Here is a 21,605-nt window from a genome sequence, read left to right as displayed (position 1 = left end):
TAAATGTTAAATTTCTTTATACTTAGTAAAAAAAATTACCATAAAATATAACATATAAAAGATTTAATACAACAAATAATATTGTATTAATTTTTACAATTAAATATTAAATCTATAATTAACATATCAATTATAACATTACAACAAACAATTAAATGTTAAATTTCTTTATATATGTTGTTTCTTGTAAAAGATTTTTATCTTTTATTCGTAAACCGAAGTCGTCCGTTACAATCTAAAATTAGTTTAATAAAGAAACGACATGACATCGACGTATGTCTGTTGCCAAAAACGACACATCACTTGTTCTAAAGTTTGCTGTCGTTTAGAGATTTATGTCAACCAAACTACAAGTTCCTCATTGTACAACTAATTACGGAGGGAGAGGAGGAAGTTGGGAAAACTTACGAACTACACAAGAAAGACAGAACACGATAAATTTCATTCATCTTCATTGATTTTCTGGAATGGTTGCGGCGTTCAAACCAAATAGGCTTTGTATCCAAGTATTAATACCAAAAACCAACAAATACTAATACTAATAATAATAATAATAATAATAATAATAACAATGATGAATTTTCATGTTAATTAATAAATTTCATTAATTGATTTTCAAGAAATGGTTACAACAATGCATATTAAACTGTTTATATCGAAGTATTAATACCCAAAAGAGGAAAAACTAAGAGGAAAAAAAAAACTTTGCATATTAATCAACATAGAATAAGATAAAAGCAAAAAAACAAAAAGTAAACAAAATATACATGGAGAGAAGCTGCCCAGAATAAAATACCCAATGCCGCTATCCCCAGCTCCAATGGAAACATTGCAAGGGTAAAGAGTTGCATAGGCTAATAGAAATGAAGAAAAGCAGAGTTAGAAATTTGCAGCCAGTAATTATCTACAGTCGGAGAATGGTTCTTAGGGTATCACATAGGTTTTGAATAGTCTGTTGCTCTTGAGTCGCTTGCAATTCCTGAAGTGGCATGTCTTCATAGCAGCTGAAGCAATTCAAAGAGCAAAGTACAGGATTACCCATAGCACACTGAACCCGAAACATAGCGAGATACATAGATACATGTTACAAGCAGGAACTGATAACCATTTTTCAGGTGAAAGGTCACTCCAAAAATGTGAGAATTTAACTATACAAATACACGCGCACACGTATTTTATACATACCCACAAACAAACAAGTAAATCTTCTAATCTTCTTAACTTACGTTTTGTGGTATGCGAGAGCCTGCGCCAGATTCAGCAGTGTTGAACTTGAAGTGAGCCTTTGATAAATACTTGGGGGAAGAGGCATCTGCAGCACATCAAATGAACAAAACAACATCTGTAAATTACACGCAAACAAAAGCACGCACTGCCGCACACAAACAAAGAAAATATGAGAGAGAGAGGGAGAGAAAGAACCTCATTTTGCCCTCTTCTACCCTTTTTGGACTGTGGATCACCAGTAAAAAGCTCCTGAAGTGCTTCCACCGCTATGGTTCCACCACTATCCCACTGTGATCCTCCAAGAACATTGTCTGATAAGAGGGCAATAGGAGATATATCCGTTGCCCTCAAAAATGGGATAGGCACTGTATTACCAGCAGCATAAATGGAGAAAAGCTGTAAGGATAGTAACAAGTAATCAGAATCTCATGTTGGTATAACAATTACAATCATGTATGTTAAGTTGAAAGAGTGTTCTGAGTCACTGGTGTCTCTGTTTCTTTTTAGTTTTATTGGCACTTTTCTGTATTCTCTTCAAACTTCTTACCCTCCAAGTGTCTCTTTCCACGCAACTTTTTCTTTCCATGCAACTTCTACATTTTCATGAATGCGTCTCAGATTTGGAACAAGAAACCTCCAGAAAGTTGAAGCACTAAGACTTCAATTAGATAATTATATTTTATACTGGTAATTCATGGGGACAAAGAAAGTTCCAATTACTCAAACGAAGATAATTTTAACTAGGAGCTGAAATATCGTCCTTCTAGCTTTAAAGAAAGTTTCAGAAGTAAAAAGGTTTAAATTATTGGGTATTTGCAGGGAGTTTGAACAAAATGTACCTTATCTTGCAATGCAAAAGCTTTTCGGCTGACAGTTTCGCTCTTCAGAGTCATGCTACTTCCAACTTCAACCTGAGAACGAGAAGAGCTTTTTGTCTTGAAGTCCTGGCCAGAATAACCTATAAGTGATGGAGAAGATTCCTGTATTGTCTGGGTAGGATGTGAACCTCCAATTGAATTATTATTTTCAGAAACACGTCCTGAAATTTCCACACTGGCAGAATATCCCAATTATCTAGTGTACTCTTGAAGATATTAAACATAGTTCTTATTCTATACGCAAAGAATATCACAATTCACAACAAAGTACTATTTATGCATTTCCATCAAAAAGGTATGTAATCAAAAGCTCAGCTCTCAAGTAACATTGAGCTCATGCCATTTGAGACCACTTGCAAAAAAATCATACCAACTATGACAACAAAATGTCAATCCTCTTTTCAAAAGAGAGAACATAAAAGAATGTTTTAAAAAGATAACGATATAAACCTGTTGATAAATATAAAACATGGTGAGAAATAGCACTAGGTTTTTCTTTTACTCAAAAGGACCATCAGTATTGGAAGGGAAGTACCTGGGTTGATGTGATTTACTGACAGAAGGGCTTTCAAAACTTCCTGCAGCAGGTGAAGGTTCTTTAACGGTGGAGACTTGTGAAACAGTGGCTGCCTCGTCAATTTCATCTCCATGATGAATTACAACTGTGCCAAAAACACCTGTATTTTCAACTAGGTTAGAAAATCATGTAAAAATAAAAAATAATGAAAATTACACTTTTCAAACCTTAAAGCTAAAGAATTTCAGAAAAATGGAATAACAATTATGCATTGCTTAATTTTTTTAATGGTCCAATCAGATGCTATTTTATTGAATCGGTCCAAATATAGAGCATGTTCACCAAAAGGGCAACCCCAACCCCCTTCTTCAATGCAGTGTTTAAGTTTCATATTACGACAGGTCCAAATATCTGAACTCATTCAACAAAGTTGGACATAAAAAGTAAGAAAGATCAAAGCCGTACATACCTTCTGCACCCAGTTCCATGCCATCTGACACTTGCTGCTTACTTAAGGTGTTGGATGTGGGACCCTCATTTGCCACCTGACCAACATTTTGAGGTTTCGATGGAACAGTATCTCCATAATCATCGTTCACTTTAGAAGCTACCAGTGTCTGTAAAAATTTAAGCAATTTTAATGATAAATTCACACAAAAGAGGGGAAAAGAAAGATTAAACAAGATGAATTCATACACCATCTCCTGGCACAGCTGGAGCAACACTTTGCGCTTGTAAAGCCAGTGAAGCCCTATATTGTCTGGCCTTTTCAATCTTTGGCAACATTGCAGATGGCCCATATTTGCATTTTTCAATGAATTTATGCTATTTTCAAATACAGGAAAAAGTAGCTTGAAGTCAGGATAGAAGTCCAAAAACTGGAATTTTATTGCATATAACGTGATAAAAAAGCAAGGAGCTTAGAAATGACCGTGCATATACAATTTGCTTATTTATTCATTCATTTATTTTCTTCATCCTTTTATAGATAAATCACAAAATCCATAACGCACAATGTTAACCAGGTTCCACAAAATTCAAGAAAATACACGACCTACAAAGCACCAGAATATATATATATATATATATATATATATATCAAATCATTAATAACTTGCTAAGAAATATAGGCATGTATTGGATATACCTTCAGCATCTCGGATGCAGTGGGACGTAAACGTGGTTCTTTAGTTAAACACTTTGCTACAAAATCATGAAACACAAGAGACCTGAAAGAGGAGACCCTCAAAATTAAATGACATGATGTAGGATGTCCATAATGATCTGAACTTGAGATGTAAAATTAAAAGCAGAAATTCTTGAGCATTTATTATGTCATTAATAGCTACAAAAGATTGTGGATCAAAAAGGAATCGAAAAGGAAGGAAAAACAAACCATTTTTCTTTATCCTCAAGCATCGGAGCTGGCTCAATTGATATCATGAACAAAACCTATAATCAACGATAAACATGTTACCCATAAGCTTGCCAATCACAATTGGAAAAATAAAATAAACAATAAACAGAAATAAATACTAACCCTCATTGGGTGCACTGCAGATCTTGGAGGGAGCCCCTGAAATTAAATGAACAAAAAAAAATCATTTGATCATTACTAAGAAAGAATCTGACATATCAAAACCAAAATCTCAAGAATTTCTAGAGAGAGAGAGAGAGGGAGGGAGGGAGGGAGGGAGGGAGGGAGGGAAGTGAGGAAGCAATCAGGAGGAAATAATAACCCAACAACATTACGCAAGATAAACTAGTCAACGATGACAATAATAACCCACTAACATCACTTTTTCTTTATACACCAGGTAACTAACTCTCCAGGTTCAAGCATGCAAAAGACAAACAAGTTTTGAGTCCTTCAACACAGCCCTATAATAATTTCTTGCAACGAAACTGAAGTATTGTATCTTATAAACTCCCAGGCCACATAAAACGAGAAATATAAACAGTTTACAATCGAAGTCTAAAAGATGCCTGCTTTCAAATATTGTCCAGTAAATTTAAGAATAAATCACTTTCACTAGATATTACCTCTGCCATTTCAATTGCAGACACACCAAGAGCCCATACATCGACCTGGAGAAAGCAAAAAACAAAAAATAAATAAAAATAAATAATAAAAAAAACAAAACAAAAAACAAAAACAAAACAAAAACAAAACAAAACAAGGTTAAAACGAGTCCATAGAATATCACAAACACCTTTGAACAACAAATGTGATCTTATTCTAACTTTCATCCAATAGGATATATATATAACTAGTACTTGTCCCTTCAATAACTGAAGTTTTTAGGGCAATTTGCTATTGATCCTTCATTATACCTACATAGTTATATGAAAGGGACTTTGATCACTAAACCCTTTAGTGCGTGGTGTCTATGGATCAAAAAGATTTAATGTAACACTAAACTACTATGTGGCTTAAATACACAGAAAGCTTATTCCTTCTTGATCTTCTGCATTCACGTAGTTTCTTGATAATCAGGATTATATAAATGTGCTGCAAGTCATTTACACTTGCATCTCTGGCACAACTATTACAGTTTACTTTAGTTTTTATCGTGAAGGCAAACAATAGCAAAGAAAACAGTAAGCATTTTCTTTAACCCAAGCAAGACAGTAAGAATTCTATCTAAACCAAGCAACTTAAAATGCATGAAACCCAGGGACTCTGACTCCAAATCCAGGCAATTCATATTAGAAAGAAGCTGAAAATAGAAAATTTGATACCTTTCCGTCATAACGACTTTCCTGAATAACTTCTGGAGCCATCCAATGTGGGGTACCGATGAACTGCAAATAATAAAGAAATTCAATACGTCAAGAAGAAATATCATCTCAGACAGCGCTGCCAAGATCCACTTGGAATCGTGATATATGACGCCATCAATTAATCAAGTATTAGCATTCGAGAATTAACATTATAAAACATTTATGTTATATAGTATGTCATTTTAAACAGGTTTAATGATAATTTACCGTGTTGCGCTTTGACATGGTCCTCGTAAGTTGTGCGGCAACCCCAAAATCACCTGCTCATTTTATCAACAAAAAATAAAACCTAATATTAAAATCAGTTTTAGTTTAATGCAAGAGCAATAGAAAAGACCGAGGACCGCTGTGCAATACTTCCTTTTCTTTGTCACATTATAATGTTAAAATAAATTCCTGCTAACCAAATTATAAAAACAATTATCATGTCATTCTAGTATAAGCATGTCAGGAGTTACTAGTGATCAAAATCAACAGTAAGAGAAGAATAAGTCTGACATCACTTTAGTAAAATAACTACAATTTAGTCACCCACAAACTCAGACATACTAAAATCTATCTGGTATAGAAATAGCTGATTAAGCCTACTCACCCAACTTGACGTCCCCTTGTTCAGTTAACAAAATGTTACCACCTTTGATATCTCTATGCACCTTGAAAATCGAGTGCAAATAAGCAAGCCCCTATAGGAAACAAAAAAGTCCAAACCTACAACATGTTAGGAATGAAACAAGTCTCAACGAAAAAGGTACCACAAGGAAAAAGAAAAAAATGATTGAATTTGAACATATGTTGACATTAGCATCGGACAATTTGCATAACTAAAACACAAAAGTGTAACTAAGAGGAGAGAAAATGAAAGGCATTATTGGGCACTTGGTGAATACTTCCACATAACAATTAACAAATCCGAGAAATCAAGGGAACCCTCTCTCTGCTATAACATATGACCAAAAGCTTAGACTAATTAATTGCATTGACAGGGGGTTTGAAGAAAAATTATCAGTGCAAAGCATCGATTATGTTTCAAAATGGAAGTTTAATGCGTTGATATTACCTTTAACGCTTCTCTACAAATAAATGCTATTTGATACTCCTCCAAAGGCTCCTCAGTAACATTCATCAAGTCGGCAACACTTCCACCCCCACAGTACTCCATTACTATCTGCCAAGACAGCAAAAAATAGCTGTCCCAAATTTTAAAACATCCACGCACAAAATATCACCAAGACAGCTGCTTTTTTACAAGATTTTGACAAGTAATGACTTTCTTTATTCTTACCCAAAGATACTCTTCTCCTTGGTAACTCCCAAGGTACCGAACAACATTCGGATGACTACATTGCTGCAACATCTCTATCTCTCCCCGGATTTCTTCATATCCCTCCTCCTGAAAGCACAGATATGACTCGATCTTCTCAGTATTTCACTAAAACCCAAGAGAAAAACAAGCAAAAACCAGAAAAGAAAAGGGAAAACTCACCCCCTCAGTCAATGATATGACTTTGATAGCAACCAACTCCGAGGTTTTTAAATCTCTGGCCTTGTAAACTGCACCATAAGACCCTTTCCCTGCCATTCCCCATAACCAGACAACCTTTCTCAGCAAAATTACAAAACAAAACACATAACCCAAGCACACTGATGAGTGATAATTATCATCAAGGCAAATTACCAAGCTCATTGAGCAATTAGCGACATTAAACGTATATAACCCAAATGCACCAACAATTCTCATTACAACTAATCGCGAAGTTCATTGAGAAATTAGCAATGCAAAACACATAATCCAAACGAATTGATAACTTGCATCGCGAAAATTTACCAAGCTCACTAAGCAATTAGAAACAGCAAAACGCGTAACTCAAACGAATTTATATATTGCATTACCAAAACTCACCAAACTTAATGAGCAATTAACAACACGACATGCGAAATCTGAACACAATGATAATTTGGATTACGACAAACTCACCAAGCTTAATGAGCAATTAACAACACGAAATGTGCAATCTAAACACAATGATAATCAGGATTACAAGAAACTCACCAAGCTCGTTGAGCAATTCGTACTTAGTGGTCGGATCTTCCCTGGTAACGCTCTCGGGAATCGAACTGCACGACATTTTGGCCAACTGCCGAGCCTCTTCCCCCTGCGACGATCCGCTCCCTTTCCTCTGCTTCCCAAACCCTAAATCTCCCACCGCCTGCATGCTCGCCACAGCCCTACTCATCGTCGATCCCACGTCGCCGCCGCCGGTCCTCCTCACCACCGTCCCGCTCACCGACTCCCTCTCCCCCGACCGCACCACAAACGTCGAGAATCCATCGCCGTCCTCTTCCTCCTCCTTCTCCTCCTCATCAACCGCCCTCTTAATCGTGTTCCCTCGCCTCGCGTCGGCGAACGGCGAGCCGCGAGGGAGATGCGCCGGCGCCGGCGGCGGAGGAGCAGGCCCTCTCCTCGCGGAGGAGTACGAGGACGTGGAGGTCGACCGGCTCCGAGGGCGACTGCGATCGGTCTTGACGATCATAGTTCCAAAATCGTTCCCTCCGTCGTCGTCGTCGTCTTCGTAGTCGAAGTAATCGATGGAAGCTCCGCCGCCGAAGTCCTTGGGGAGGCGCTTGAGGAGAGGAGGGAGAGAGGCGTCGTCGTCTTCCTCGTCGCCGTCGTCGCCTTTGTAAACCATTGTGGCGTAGAGGTCCTGGTCTTGGTCGGAGGTCTTGGTCTTGGTCTTGGTCTTGGGGTTGAATCTTTCTTGTTGTTCACCGTCTTCTTCGTCGTCGTCGTGGATGACTACAGTGGAGTAGAGCTCGGGCCTCGGAGGGACTTTGCGGGCCCGGCGAGGGGCCGCGTCCTGATCCATTTCGGAGCTGCTTTAGGCTTTGGCTATGGCGGAAGTGTGAGAGAGAGATAGAGAGATTATTTGTCGGTAAATGTTGGACAAGAGAAAGCCATGGCTCGATCGAACCGGAAGAACTGCCGATGCCGAATTCGAGCCAGCTGTTTTCACGTTTTCAGCAGTTGAGAAAAGGACGGTGATCTTAGTGGGCTTTTTGGGCTCCCAGCCCGGCAGCCCGTGATCAGTTCGCAAAAATTATTTGTTTTTCTTTTTTATTTTAGAAATTATAGTAGATAGTATTTTATCTTTTATAAAAATTAATTAAACCAAGTAAAAAAATATTTAAAATAAATAAACGGTAAATGAAAATTTTATCAATGTAACTTGTTCGTTTACCTAGTGAATCTTTTATTTATTATAAAAATGTTATTTTTTTCTGAACAGTCTGTCATAATTTTTATAATTTTAACATTTAACATTTAAAATTTATAAATATTTATTTTTAAAATTCACAAATCTATTACAACTTAAACAATCAAGTATTCAAAATTCATAAAATCCTAATGTAAAATACACAAGTTCTCATATTTCTAGCATTGGTGCAAAAAATTCTTCCTCTTTTACGCCATAATACTTCTTTTAAGAATTAGCATGATTCTTTACTACCGTCGTTTTTCGATGCTGTTATAAATTATTGTTGTCGCTTCCTATATTGTATTTCTTCCCCCTATCATCGTTTTTATCCTATACGCATTTATTATAGTATGTCATTTTACATTTTCCCATTTCGTCGTTTTGTATTGTGTTTTTTTTTTTATTTCTTTTTCTACTATTGGTTTTCTCTGATGATGTCTTTATTAATGGCTGTTTCAATTGTTGTTTGTTATCTTATAATCTGTATTTCTTGATTGAACATCTACAGCAATGTGACTTCTTTTAATGATAAAGATAAAGAAAAAAAGTAAAAAATAAAAATAAAAAAAAAGAGAATTTTGATTAGGTATTTCGGTAATAAAAAAAATTTATTAAAATGTCAGGATATGGGAAGGGTAGACTGCGCAGGAAGAGACCATTTGTTATTTTTAGTATTTTTCTATATTTTGTAGTTTTTGCTGTCGTTTTACCTTTCCCTTGTTTATGTTTTATGTCGTTTTTCAAATTATAGTTTCCACAGTATATCTCGTTTAAATTATTGTTACATTTCTAGGTAATATTAATTAAAACACGCGCATATGTCGTGAGTATTTAATATGTTATATTTTTAAACACGTGCATTTAAAAAAATATATTAATAATAAAAAATTTTAAACAAGTATACATTTGAAATTATTTAAATAAGAGCATATTAAGATATAAGGTTTAATAAAGTACAATTAGAAAACATAACATTTAAAATGAACAAAAAAAGTAAAAGAATCAAAATGCATGTTTTAAATTAGGCAAAAGCATTACTGCTAAAGGTAATAATAGGTAGGCAATACTGAGGGAAAATAAAAAGGCAATAGGTAAGGGGAAGAAAAAAAAGAGAGAGATGAAAAATATAAAAAAAGTCTAAAAATGCAAAAAGAAAAAACAATAGAGAAAAAAAAAGATAAAAAAAAAAAAAAAGAGGCCAATATGTGGCCTCTATAGAGGTCAATACATGACCGCTCACTCCTTGACTATTTTAAGTATATATAGATAATAATGAGTGTATCGTCTTGAGTATCGATTTTAGCCGTATTATTGTTAGTTGTTGACTTGTCGTTTATTATTTGAGAAATACTAATATTATTTTTTTTGTCATTTTATATATTTATTATTTGATATGTGAATTTTATTATCTCATTTTTTTAGATAATAATATATTATATTAATAAAATTTATGTATCAACGAGTCAATAAATGTATAGAGTAATAAAAAAGTGATAGTTTCTCTTATTATTTTAATTTTGTTTGTACCAGTGATTGTCGTCTCTCCGGTTTTTTACATTCTACTCTAAATATTGTTTTTATTCCAGTTAATTTTTCCAGTCCATGTCCTTTTTGTTATTGTGTGCCACTCCCACTTTCTTAAGACTCTCGTCCTTTCTTTTTTTTTTTTTTTTTGCAAAACAAACATGACAATCACCTGAGCAAACCATAATCAAGTGAGGCCAACTTTTTTTCAGGAAGAGTGTTTCGCCGATTTAGGGTCAAACGGGCACACTATTCTAAGGGGCTGTTCGGTTGGGTAGATTTACTCGAGAAAGGCTCACTTAAGTGATGAATTTTGGCCAAGTTGGTGTTCGGCGCCAGTATACTCAAAACCAAACTCGAAATTAACTTCGAGTTACCTATTCCTTTCTCGAGTTCATATTCCCATACTACCCGAGTTTACCTCTCTGCACTTCTACAGTGTATATTCCTGAAAAAGCACCGCCTGAGAGATTCCTCACCCATGTGATCTTGGCCTCCTTCTGCCACTGCCCGAGAGAAGCGAGGGCGTTGTAGAACCAATCGAAGAGAAATATCGTCGAGTCGTCGTTTCGGACCCGGATCAGAGAGATCGAATTTGTTGTCATTTTTAGAGGAGAAAAATAAAACAACATATTGTTTGTAGCATTAAATGAAATAAAATCAAATAAAAAAAATATTTTTTCTATTCCCACTATTCACAACTCAAGTATAATTATACACTTAAACACAAACTCAAAAAGATTTTCATCTTAAAACATAACTCAAATGTACACAACCAAACACAAACTCAAGTTACAACTTCATCTCAAATTATAACTCAAATTAACTCAAAAACTATACTCAAGTCACACTTCAAAAGAACGGGAAAACTTTTAAATTGAGATTTTTCAGTTAAATTAGAGTTTCTGATAATAGACTATGGCCTCGTTCATTTCACCGATTCGAGTTTTCAGTTTTAGGTTTCTACAGTAAAAAGCTCTCAGAAAATATCACATCAACTTTTTCTGCTACAGTAAAAAGCTCTCAGAAAGTGTCACATCTCAGCTCGAATTGAAAACTCGAATCCGCGAAGTGAACGAGGCATATATTATGATATTATAACTGTCACGCCCCGGGCAGGGGTCGATGACGTGGATGCTTGATTAGGAGTTAAACATTTAATAATTAAAACCAACAGTGAAATATTAAAGAAATCTCTGAACGAGCCCCACTATTTTATCGAAAATAAATTACAAGAACATCTCAAGAGGCTAAAACTCCCGCCTCTTACACTGTTCAGGGCTACACCCACAGGATCTATCCACAAAATCTTCAGTATTGTACATACATGGGCATGTAAATAACATTACAGACATCAACTACAGTCTAGAAATCCAAATATCAGAGTTTACAGAATTTACAAATTCTTACATTCGTACACTAGGAGGATGAACACAATCCTCTCTTAATCGGGTGGTAGCACTCAGCTACTCCGCACTACTCCTAGAGTTGCCTGGGAGGGGTTTAATATTTTTAAACCAATAAAACGTGAGCGAAAGATCCAGTATGATATATTTTGAAATAACTTTATAAATAAATAAATGGGTAAGCAAGTAAATAAATAAATAAATGAATAAATAAGACATTCAGTTCCAACACAACAGTCGGAACCTCACATCCTTTTTCTCAAAGGAAATATAACTGAAAATCTATGTATTACAGGCATCAGCAAGTAATTTATACTATGATAAATTACTTACACAACCACGTGCACAAGCCTAATCACCCCCGGGCTGGGTTTCAGGTTCTGCCCCCAAGGATGCACTCTCCACATCCTATCTAGGCCATCAGCCGGTTTACCGATTCACAAGATCTCTTGTCTTAAGAAATCATTCATTAAACTTTATGAAACAGTTCATTATAATTCCAATAGCTAAAATCAAGCTATTATTTTTAAACCTGTTTTTCTTTTGCAAACATGTCATTTCTTTAAAATATTTGCAATGCCAAAACTCTTTGAAAACAGGCTCACAAAGAAAGGGTAAGAAATCCTACCTCACAAATATCAAACCTGGCTAGCATTATACTATTTTAGCTTTCGCTTCCCCAAAGCCCCTCAATCCGAGTCCTCAGCTAGCACTGATACAAAACCAAACTTTAGGATCCAATTCTCATTCCTAAAGTAATTCAATACCAATTATACACTTCGATTTCCTATTAGTGTGCCTTAATCAAATTTCAAGTTTAATAAATCAATTCATGTTTCCAATCATCATTCCAAGGGTTTTCAATCTCAAAACATGGATTAAAGAAGCTAATCCATTCATTCTAGGTCCCCAAATGAAGTTAATTTGGGTTCTCCTAAAAAATCATGGTCAAAACAAGATTTTTCAACAAAACAGGGTCAAACCGTGTGTGCACCGGTCGACCGGTGACAGCGCAATACAACACCACTGGTCAACCGATGGTGTGCACTTCGGTCGACCGCACAAGTCGACCTAATGTAGTGCAGACCAGTCGACCACATAGGTCGATCGGTGGAATCAGGGCAGGATGCCCAAAAGGGCCAATCAGAAGAAAGTCAGCACAAAACCTGCAAATCTAAGTCCCAAATCGAAATATCTCAAAGAAGAAACCACTAGATCTGGGTTCTAAGTACTAAATCAAGTCCAAAGAACCTAAGATCTCTAATTTCTACCACAGTTTTACTCAAAATCCATCAAAATCTATTTCGAACCAAAAATAAATTTTTAAATCTGAAAAATTCGAGTTTTAAGAGAGGTTTTCAGAAATCTTAATTCAAATCATTCCCTTGACATTGAAAACTTCTTGAAATTCCTCTTTGGTTCGAGATTTGGTTGTTTGAATCAAAACGGGAGAGAGAGTGAGAACGAGAGTGAAGAGAGAGAGAGAGAATGCACGGGAAGGAAAAAGGAAAAGGAAGAAAAAAAAGAAAAAGAAAAAGGAAAAGAAAAGAAAAGTGGACAGGTTTCAAACATTTAAAATGACAGTTCAGAAATGTGTTCATACACACTTCTGTGTAAAATGTAAATACTGTAAATATTTAAATACCTTATAATTATTTAAATTTACTCGTCAGATATATTTATTAATCAATAATCAATTAATTAAACTATATTAGGCACACTAATAAATCTCAATTACCTTAATTAATCTCATTTAATTCTTCGGAGTGTTACAATAATCCGTTGCAACAAACAAAGTTCAATAAAATAAAATATTTATTATTCATCTATATCTTAAAACAATTCAACATCCTCGACTTTTAAAATAATAATGTGTCTTATCTACAAACTAAACGTAACAGAGAGTTCCTTAACCCCAATTAAACCATGCGAATTAGTTTGGATTGATCGGTTTCTTGTACAAATGCATCCCGCATAATCATCTAATTGCATATGTACTCCAATGCCTAAAAACTCGCAGCTTAGAAACATGAGAAAACACACCAACAATGGAAGAGGAAAGCAAGAGCCTCTCACTCTAAACACTAATTACTAATGAATCAATTAGATCACTCTTAACTTAATTGATTCACTCTTAACCAATTACTAATTAAAGCTTTAAAAATTGGAGTTAATCCTATTAATTAGAGCTCAATTTCTACGATCTTTTCAAGAGATTTTTTTTAAGCTTACAGTAATTAAATTGCGTTACAATAACACAGTTCACATAAAAAGAAAATTTTCTATTAAAGAAGTTTGTTTCTCCAAAGTTTAACGTTTATTTTTTTTTCTCTACGAAACGATGTCCTTTTATTTTTTTAGGGAATGAATGACATTTTTGGCGCATTTGGAACTCGTTCCAAAATAATTTTATTTTTTTGTTTGAAAATAAAAATGAAAACGTTTTCAATCTCAGACAAAAATCATTTTTGAAAATGTGTTTAGTAGTTTTATCAAGAGATTATTTTCAGTATAAAAACCCCATTAATGTGTGTGTGTGTCTCTCTCTTTGCTTGAGAGAGGAGAAAACGAAAATAAAAAATAAAAAACGACTAAAAATCATTTTTCATTTCTCTCTTATTTTACACTAAACTAAAAAATAGTTTTCATTTCTGTTTTTTGTTTTTATTGCATCAAACACTATTTTGAAAACGTTTTCATTTTTTCTTTCTCAAAAAACGTAAAAAAACAAAAAGGGACCAATTCCTAACACGACCTTTATTTCCATGCGCTTAATTGAGTTTTTCTCGTGATTATCATTCAATTTCTCCTTTTAAAAGGAAAAGCGAAAAGAAAATGATAAACAAAATTTATATATGTTTTTTGCTCGAAGAGAAAAAGAAATATATGTGTATCTATATGTTATGTTGTGTAAAAAGATCAGATGATCAGAACAACTAGATATATTTGAAAAGTAATGTTACTATACTACTGGTATTTCCATGATTTAGTCACGCCACCAATGGTGCACCTAATTGAGGCAAGATACTTTTGAGAGAAATGTATGTTTTACAAATGAATATTCTGTGTTTGGAGCTCACTTCTCTTTCAAATGTACGTGCAAAATTATCGGGTTAGAGGGTAAACTTTCGGCACTAGCCAGGGCCCAGGGGTCCACTAGGTCTCGTACATTGATCCTAACATTTTTCACTTCCAAATCATGTTAGGACTTAATAAAAAGCTTGTCTTTTGTCGTTTGATGTTTTATCGTGTAATTGATTTACCGACAAACGATTTTTTATTACCTCTCTTAACAGTTTAAGTTTTTTATTTTTATTTTTTTTCGTATGAGAGACGTCATGGTTTTCTGTTGCACGTATCCTTGATGGAGACTACAATGAAAAACTACTTTAGCCATATTAGATTTGAGCGGCAAACATCAAATAAGAATATTTGAGTATATTTTATGATAGCAACAAATATTCTTGTTATCTGTAACATAAAGGTGTTGGATTAGGATATCCAAATCCCAATTGCATATCCTTCGCAAAGGGGAAAAAAACATATAGGAAGATAAACTGCTTTAGCACATTTTCCTGGAGCTTATTCTTCAATCCTTCGAATGGTCGTATTGTAAAGTGCAACTGATCAGATTCTTATTTAAAAAAAAAAAAAGAAAAAAAAAAGAAAAAAAGAACCGTGATCAGGTTCTAAAAGTGGTGGTAGCTAATACATATAGTGAAATTTACTGCCAAAAGAAAATCAAACTACCCTGCGGCTATATTCGTGAAATCTCGTTTTCGATTTTTTTGAAAGATAATTTGGATCTAAATGAATGAAATACGTACACACATTAATGTTCATTTAATTAATGATATGATAGTACAAGAAAACATAATCCCAACCACAAGTCGAATCGACAAATAAATTCTAATAAAATGCATAAAAGGGTATAACATGCACCGAGTTCTAATAACGATAGAAAATCGCAAGGGCAGTACACTAATTATTAAGCACACAAATGAATGCTAGCATTTTAGTTACATAATTTACCAATTTCACCTATTTCAAGAAGATAAATTCATGTACGTACAGCTTGGTTTATATAATTTACCTTTTTCTTAAATGAATGCTAGCATTTTATTTATTTCATTCAAGAAAATAATTCTTGGTTAATTTCACACAGACTAGATAAAAAAGGAATGAGAATGTAGTCGATTAAGAAAGGCAACTATATACACACACACATACACACACACACACACACATATATATATATATATATATATATGGATTGTCCACACAATACAAAATGCATACAAAAATCTAAGAACAAGTGATAAGTATCTTTTCCTTCATTCATCTGATCAAAATACACACCAAGAACCGCGAATCCAACTTTTTAGTAGATTTTCAAGTGGTATTTGTTGCATTCAACTGCCATGCAACGGGACAAAAGAAAAGGATGGACATATAAAAAGCGAAAGAATAAAGGAAAAGATCAGGATGTGGTTAGTAAGAAACATGAATATCATCCGATATGGACATGATCCACTAGAAAGTAACCAAAAACGAGTTTGGTGTTTGTCGAACATGGATATATCGGCCAAAAGTGGCTTTTTCCAAGCACATTCCCAATATGGGTAAGTATATAGCATGGTGGTAATATAGTAACCATGCCAATTACGCCAGTAAAAACGTTTTTGTTAGGTTTCCTCTGCTTATCTATTCAGAGTTTGGGTTTCAATTCTCATAAAAGGTAGCTCAATCCTTTCAGAAAAATTAAGTGGGTCCATCTGAGCCACAGGGAGTAAAAACTGAGTAAATAGTCAGTGAGAGACTAAAACAGACCCTTTTTACATACTCAGTGGTACCCGAGATTAGAGATGTAAGAACGAATCGGCCCGGCCCGGCCCGTTCTCCTTAGGCCCACGCAAGGCGTGAGCCGGGTTAACCCAACCCACGAATTTTGTGGGCCAGGCTATGCCGGCCCATATAAGAATTACCTCGGCCCAACCCACACCACGTGCCAATTTTACGTGAGTTAGGCTGGGCCGTGCCATGGGCCTTGAATGGGCTGACCCATTCAAGGCCCATCTTAGCCCATCATGGGTTTAGATGTGCCAGCCCATCTAAGCATGCAATTTTTAATTTTTAATTTTTAATTTTTATTTTTGAATTTTTAAACAAGTTAACAAATATAAAAGTTTGAATAGTCAATTGAAATATGAAAATAGATATTTTATTTACAATTGCCTCATTAAATAAAAACATTTCTAAGGAAAACCAATGGGACAAAACCTTGGTAAGGAAAAAAAGTACAATCAAGATAATTATACATAAGATGTTTTCAAAATTACTAAAAAAAACATGAAGATATTATGGGCCTAGCTGGGCCGGCCCATTATGGGCCTAGACGGGTCGGGCCCATGATTTTTTATGGGTTGTGCCGGGCCGGCCCATGGGCTGATATATGTTGGACAAGCCCAGCCCACTAATATTTATGGCCTGGGTCGTGCCTTAAACAGTGACGGGCTGTGCCGGCCCAGCCCATCACTGTGTCAGGCTGAGCTTGGGCCGGCCCACGATCCCCGGCTCATATTGCATCTCTACCCGAGATTACTGCTATAGTCTAATGAACTAGAAGACATAAAGTGCATTATCAGATCTCTTTTTTTATTGAGCAAAAAAAGTATATAATATGCATATAACGCATGCATTTTATTGTATGTATAGGTAGTATATTGATTTTTTTTGGGTAAATTGTGAAATTAGACTATAATACTAAAGGAGGTAGTGCTTTTATTGTTCTTTGAACAGTGTGTGATCTTTTTTGTCACTCAAATTTTCAAAAAATTCGGTATGTATACCCCACTTTGGCCTTTTTCTTTTACCGTTTTGCCCTCAGCTTCTTACCCCTTCATTTGTTCTTTGTTGGGGCGTTTTGGTCATTTCCCGTCTGCTTGTTTTTTCCTTATACATGGTTTCCTGTCTTGCTTCCACGTGAGCTGTAGTGAGTGAATTCCACCCAATTGGATTTTGGCCACGTGTTATTCTTTGATGGCCGGGGACAAAGAATTTGGTCCAAGTGAACAACAAACATTGCAACTTTTTTTTTATATATAGAATAAACGTTCCAATTTTCACATAAAGGAAGATGTGCATATACCTCACACCAATTATGCCGAGTATATTCATGCTTTTTACATGCAAATCGTTCCCCATTATTCTCCCTCTCTTTTCTTTAATTTTATTTTTTTCTTCCCTTACCTTGGTGTTTGAACAAATTCTTTTATTTTTTGTTGTTTATTATTAAAAAATTATATTCCTTATGTCTTATGTGTTTTTGTATATATGAATTTTATTTGTCTTATGTTTTTTTTTTTTATTTGTCTTATGTTTTTTATTTTTATTTTTTTCTTCATTATGTAACTTCTTTTGTCCATATTAATTTATTTATTTTTTATATGTTTTTTTTTTTAGAATGAATTTGTATAATTCGTTCACTTATTGGACGTACAGTAAAAGAAAAATAGAAAACCATTTTTTAAGGGAAATAGAAAAGCACTTTTTTGTGTATAAAATAGGAAATTTATGAATTGACTGCTGGTATGAAAGGAATTTTAAGCTATCATTTAACACAATTTTTTACAATACATAAAAATCACAACCGAATATACATTACTTCTTGTTTCTTTTAATTTTAGACCAAAAAATGATGATTCTTTTCATTATGTTTGCATTATGAAACATGTCTTTAACAATTAAACCTCCAATATCCATGCGATTTTAACACATTCTATTATGCCATTGTTAAGAGAAAAAAAATGAGAGAACCTCTTTGTTTTATTGTGAAAATTTTTCCTGTGTTTGTTTCAATTTTGTTTATTTAAAAAATAAAATAAAATAAACCATATATTTTTCTTTGTTCTATATAATGAAACATGATTAACTTACTGATATTTTCAACTAAATATTATATTGAATCAGAAATAGCCACTACGATATTATGTATGAAAAAAGTATTCTTTACCTAAAATTTCATTTATACTAAAATGTATATGAAAAAAATATTATCACTAACAAATTCCAACTCATGAAAAAAATTTCAATCCATTTAATGGAGCAAAACTTAATAGAAATATAATAAGGAACGATTAAATAAGTGTGAAATTAAGTATATTTTTTTTACCGAGTATGTAAATAAATCGAATTGAAAGCTTCCCTTAATACGTGGATTATGGCTTTCAACTTGCTGCAACCATCATCTTTGGAAAATAAATTATGGTCTATAAAATAATATGTATATTAAGGGCTACGTACCACAAGCTAGTAAAAACTAAACATGGTCGCAGCATAAAAGGACAAAAATATATAATATGGCAGGAGAAAAAAATCCATGCCAAGGCAGGAAATTAGCACTCCCTCATAAATCCTATTAGTATTACATACATCTTTCCTAAATCCTATTAGAACTACATATATATCTCTCTTGATATTTCCTTTAATATTGGTGCCTTCATGGAAATATCAATCGTCAACTTTTGTTTCATATGAAAAATTTGTAGTACTTTCTATAATTTGGCCAAATGGATCCACGTAGATAAGTTAAAAATCATCATTTCTTTTACGCGTAACAACTGTTTTCCTTTGCAAATTTAACATGCTAGCGTATTATAATGCCTTTATATTTTTTGAAAATTATCAATGCTTTTATATTGCTAAGCAGCTTTCTTGCAAAGTAAGTTGTAAAATACATAAAAAAATCGGTAACATATTTAATAGTAACATCTATGTGAACAAACTTTCATTCAACTCAAACCACATCACTTTCATTAATAATAATTCAAAAGCAGTTCACCTTCCACAAATATAAGCCCATGCAAATTACCAAACCCTAGACTTACAGGAGAGGCAACGAACAAACAAAACTAACACACACACTGAAAGCCGCTACATTACTTTTGCTGCGCATAATAAGAACCTTAAAAAACCACTCGTGATTCATACCACGGGTATTTCTGATCAGTTCCAACCCCAAAACACGCGCAGCATTAATATTTTTAAAGCAAAACCTAGATACAAAACCAACAAGCCGATAATACTATGTATAAAACTGGATTCATATGTATTAATTTATATATACGAACCCTAAGAAGCAAACCTAGGGACAGCCCTGCAACGCAAAGGATTCTTCATTTCCAGAGAAAGCTTAAGCTGCTCAGACAAGTCCACGCCAGTATTAGCATCAGAAGGAAGCCACTCAAAGCTTTGAAGCAACTGAGCCAACCAGAGGTGAACCGAGGCCAAACCCAAAGCTTTTCCCGGGCAGACCCTCCTTCCGGCTCCGAAAGGAGCCAGCCTCAGATCAGACCCCAATACACTCACATCTCTATTCTCATCTTCTTCGGTGAAGCGCTCCGGTTTGAACTTTTCCGGCTCCGGCCAGATTGCCTCGTCGTGGGTTATGGACCACATGTTCACCATGGCGGTGGTGCCGGCGGGGATGAAGGCGTGGCCGATGAAGACGTCGTGGATTGCGAGACGGGCCCACGAGAGCAAAGGACCCGGTGGGTGGACTCGGAGAGACTCCTTCACTATGGCTTGGAGGTACGGAAGATTCGGGATGTCGGAATCTGAGACGGCTCGTGAACGGCCAACCACTGAGTCGATTTCCCCTTGGGATTTGGCTTGAATTTCTGGGTGTAGAACCATTCTTGCCAGAATCCACTCTAGTAGAATCGCCACTGTATCTGTTCCTCGGAAAATCATCTCCTAAAAAACAACAACAAACAAAAAGTTAATTTTTTTGGTATGGTAAAGAGTAAAGACTTAATAGAGTAAAATAAAAATTTGATTTTGATAACTTTTGTACGTACCCAGAGAACGGCTATCATGTCGGACTCACTAAGCTTCTCGCCTTTGTTCTCTAGATCAAGCAAAACGTCCACAAAGTCACCAGCTTTCTCTTCATGATCACCAATATCACCATTAACTCTCATGGCTCTGTGTTCTTGGATGATATTTCCGACAAAAGCGTTCACCTTTGAGACCAAAGCTTTGCACCTTTTCCTCACGCCTTGGAGGTCAAGCCAACCCAGAAGAGGAAAATGGTCGCTCCAGTTGAAAATCCCGAGAAGCTCGTACCCCTCGCTCACCATCTCCTCAAGCTCAAACCCGTCATTGTCTTTCTCATCAAACCCATACGATCGACCAAAAACCGTCATCATAACGTTGTTAAGTGACCCAAAATGAAGCACCTTTTTGACCTCAACGACACCTTTCTTATCCACGGGGTGACTTATTTCATCCACCATTTTCAGCCCTATTTCCTTTCTGAACCCTCCGAAATCGCCGATTCTCTTAGGGCTGAACAAATGGGTCGCCGAGATTCTCCTCAGATTCCTCCAGTACTCCCCGTAGGGCGCGAACCCCATCGTGCGGTGGAACAGAAGCTCGTACGCCGACTCCTTCACTGGCCTGTCGGCGAACGTGGAGCTGCTGAGAATCTCTTTCGCCGTGTCGGGCTTGCTCGAGATGACGAAGCGAGTGAAGCCCACGGAGAACGCCATTAGAGGAAGCACGTTGAACCTGCGGGCCAGCTCGGCGAGGGCTCTGTGAGGCGAGGCGGCGGTGAAGACTGTGAGCAGGCCGGCGAGAGGGAGGCCGTGTGGGCCCGGGATACGGAAACGGGATTTGGACTTCGAGAGGGCCCACGCCAGCCCGCCGGGAACGAGCCAGAGACCGAAAACGGTCACCAAAAGGAAAGCGCAAACTAAGGCGGAGAAAAACGACGACAAAGACGACGTCGTTGGATGAAACGCATTGGCAAGGAACAGAAATTGGTACTCCGACGACATTTTGGAAGTCTTGAGAGAGAGAGAGAGAGTGGAAGGACGATGAAAGAAGTGGTGGCAGTGCGTTCCATAAATAGAGGAAGTTGGTGAGAGATTTTTTTTGTTTTTGGTAATAAATCTACCGAGAAGACGAGAAGACGTTTTAGCCCATGGTGAAAAAGGTCACCGTGGTGGGTTTA

General features: G+C 35.7%; 2 protein-coding genes across 3 annotated transcripts; both read right to left on the bottom strand.

Annotated features, from left to right (window-relative positions):
* Window positions 1–631: 631 nt before the first annotated feature.
* LOC21409099 (serine/threonine-protein kinase par-1) lies at window positions 632–8,388 on the bottom strand. Of its 2 annotated transcripts, XM_024162472.1 has the most exons (19): window positions 7,457–8,388; window positions 6,890–6,978; window positions 6,689–6,796; window positions 6,464–6,571; window positions 5,999–6,089; window positions 5,614–5,666; window positions 5,365–5,427; window positions 4,666–4,710; window positions 4,163–4,198; window positions 4,019–4,074; window positions 3,770–3,851; window positions 3,319–3,447; window positions 3,092–3,239; window positions 2,641–2,782; window positions 2,067–2,280; window positions 1,423–1,623; window positions 1,227–1,312; window positions 937–1,004; window positions 632–854 (listed from the first exon to the last, which is right to left on the bottom strand). In XM_024162472.1, exons 1-19 carry the CDS (start codon window positions 8,268–8,270, stop codon window positions 664–666), a joined length of 2,724 nt encoding a protein of 907 aa, XP_024018240.1. In that variant the 5' UTR covers window positions 8,271–8,388; the 3' UTR covers window positions 632–663. The 2 variants fall into 2 exon arrangements, with proteins under 2 accessions (XP_024018240.1, XP_010091594.1); XM_010093292.2 differs by having other exon boundaries at window positions 773–1,004.
* An 11,332-nt stretch (window positions 8,389–19,720) lies between these two features.
* On the bottom strand, window positions 19,721–21,429 carry LOC21409097 (cytochrome P450 78A5). The gene is made up of 2 exons (XM_010093290.1): window positions 20,449–21,429; window positions 19,721–20,344 (listed from the first exon to the last, which is right to left on the bottom strand). Exons 1-2 carry the CDS (start codon window positions 21,427–21,429, stop codon window positions 19,721–19,723), a joined length of 1,605 nt encoding a protein of 534 aa, XP_010091592.1.
* Window positions 21,430–21,605: the final 176 nt, after the last annotated feature.

This window comes from Morus notabilis, unplaced genomic scaffold, assembly GCF_000414095.1.
Source record: "Morus notabilis unplaced genomic scaffold, ASM41409v2 Scaffold73, whole genome shotgun sequence".
NCBI classification, from domain to species: domain Eukaryota; kingdom Viridiplantae; phylum Streptophyta; class Magnoliopsida; order Rosales; family Moraceae; genus Morus; species Morus notabilis.
Note: the sequence above shows the minus strand (reverse complement) of the source record. Positions and strands in the feature narration are given on the sequence as shown.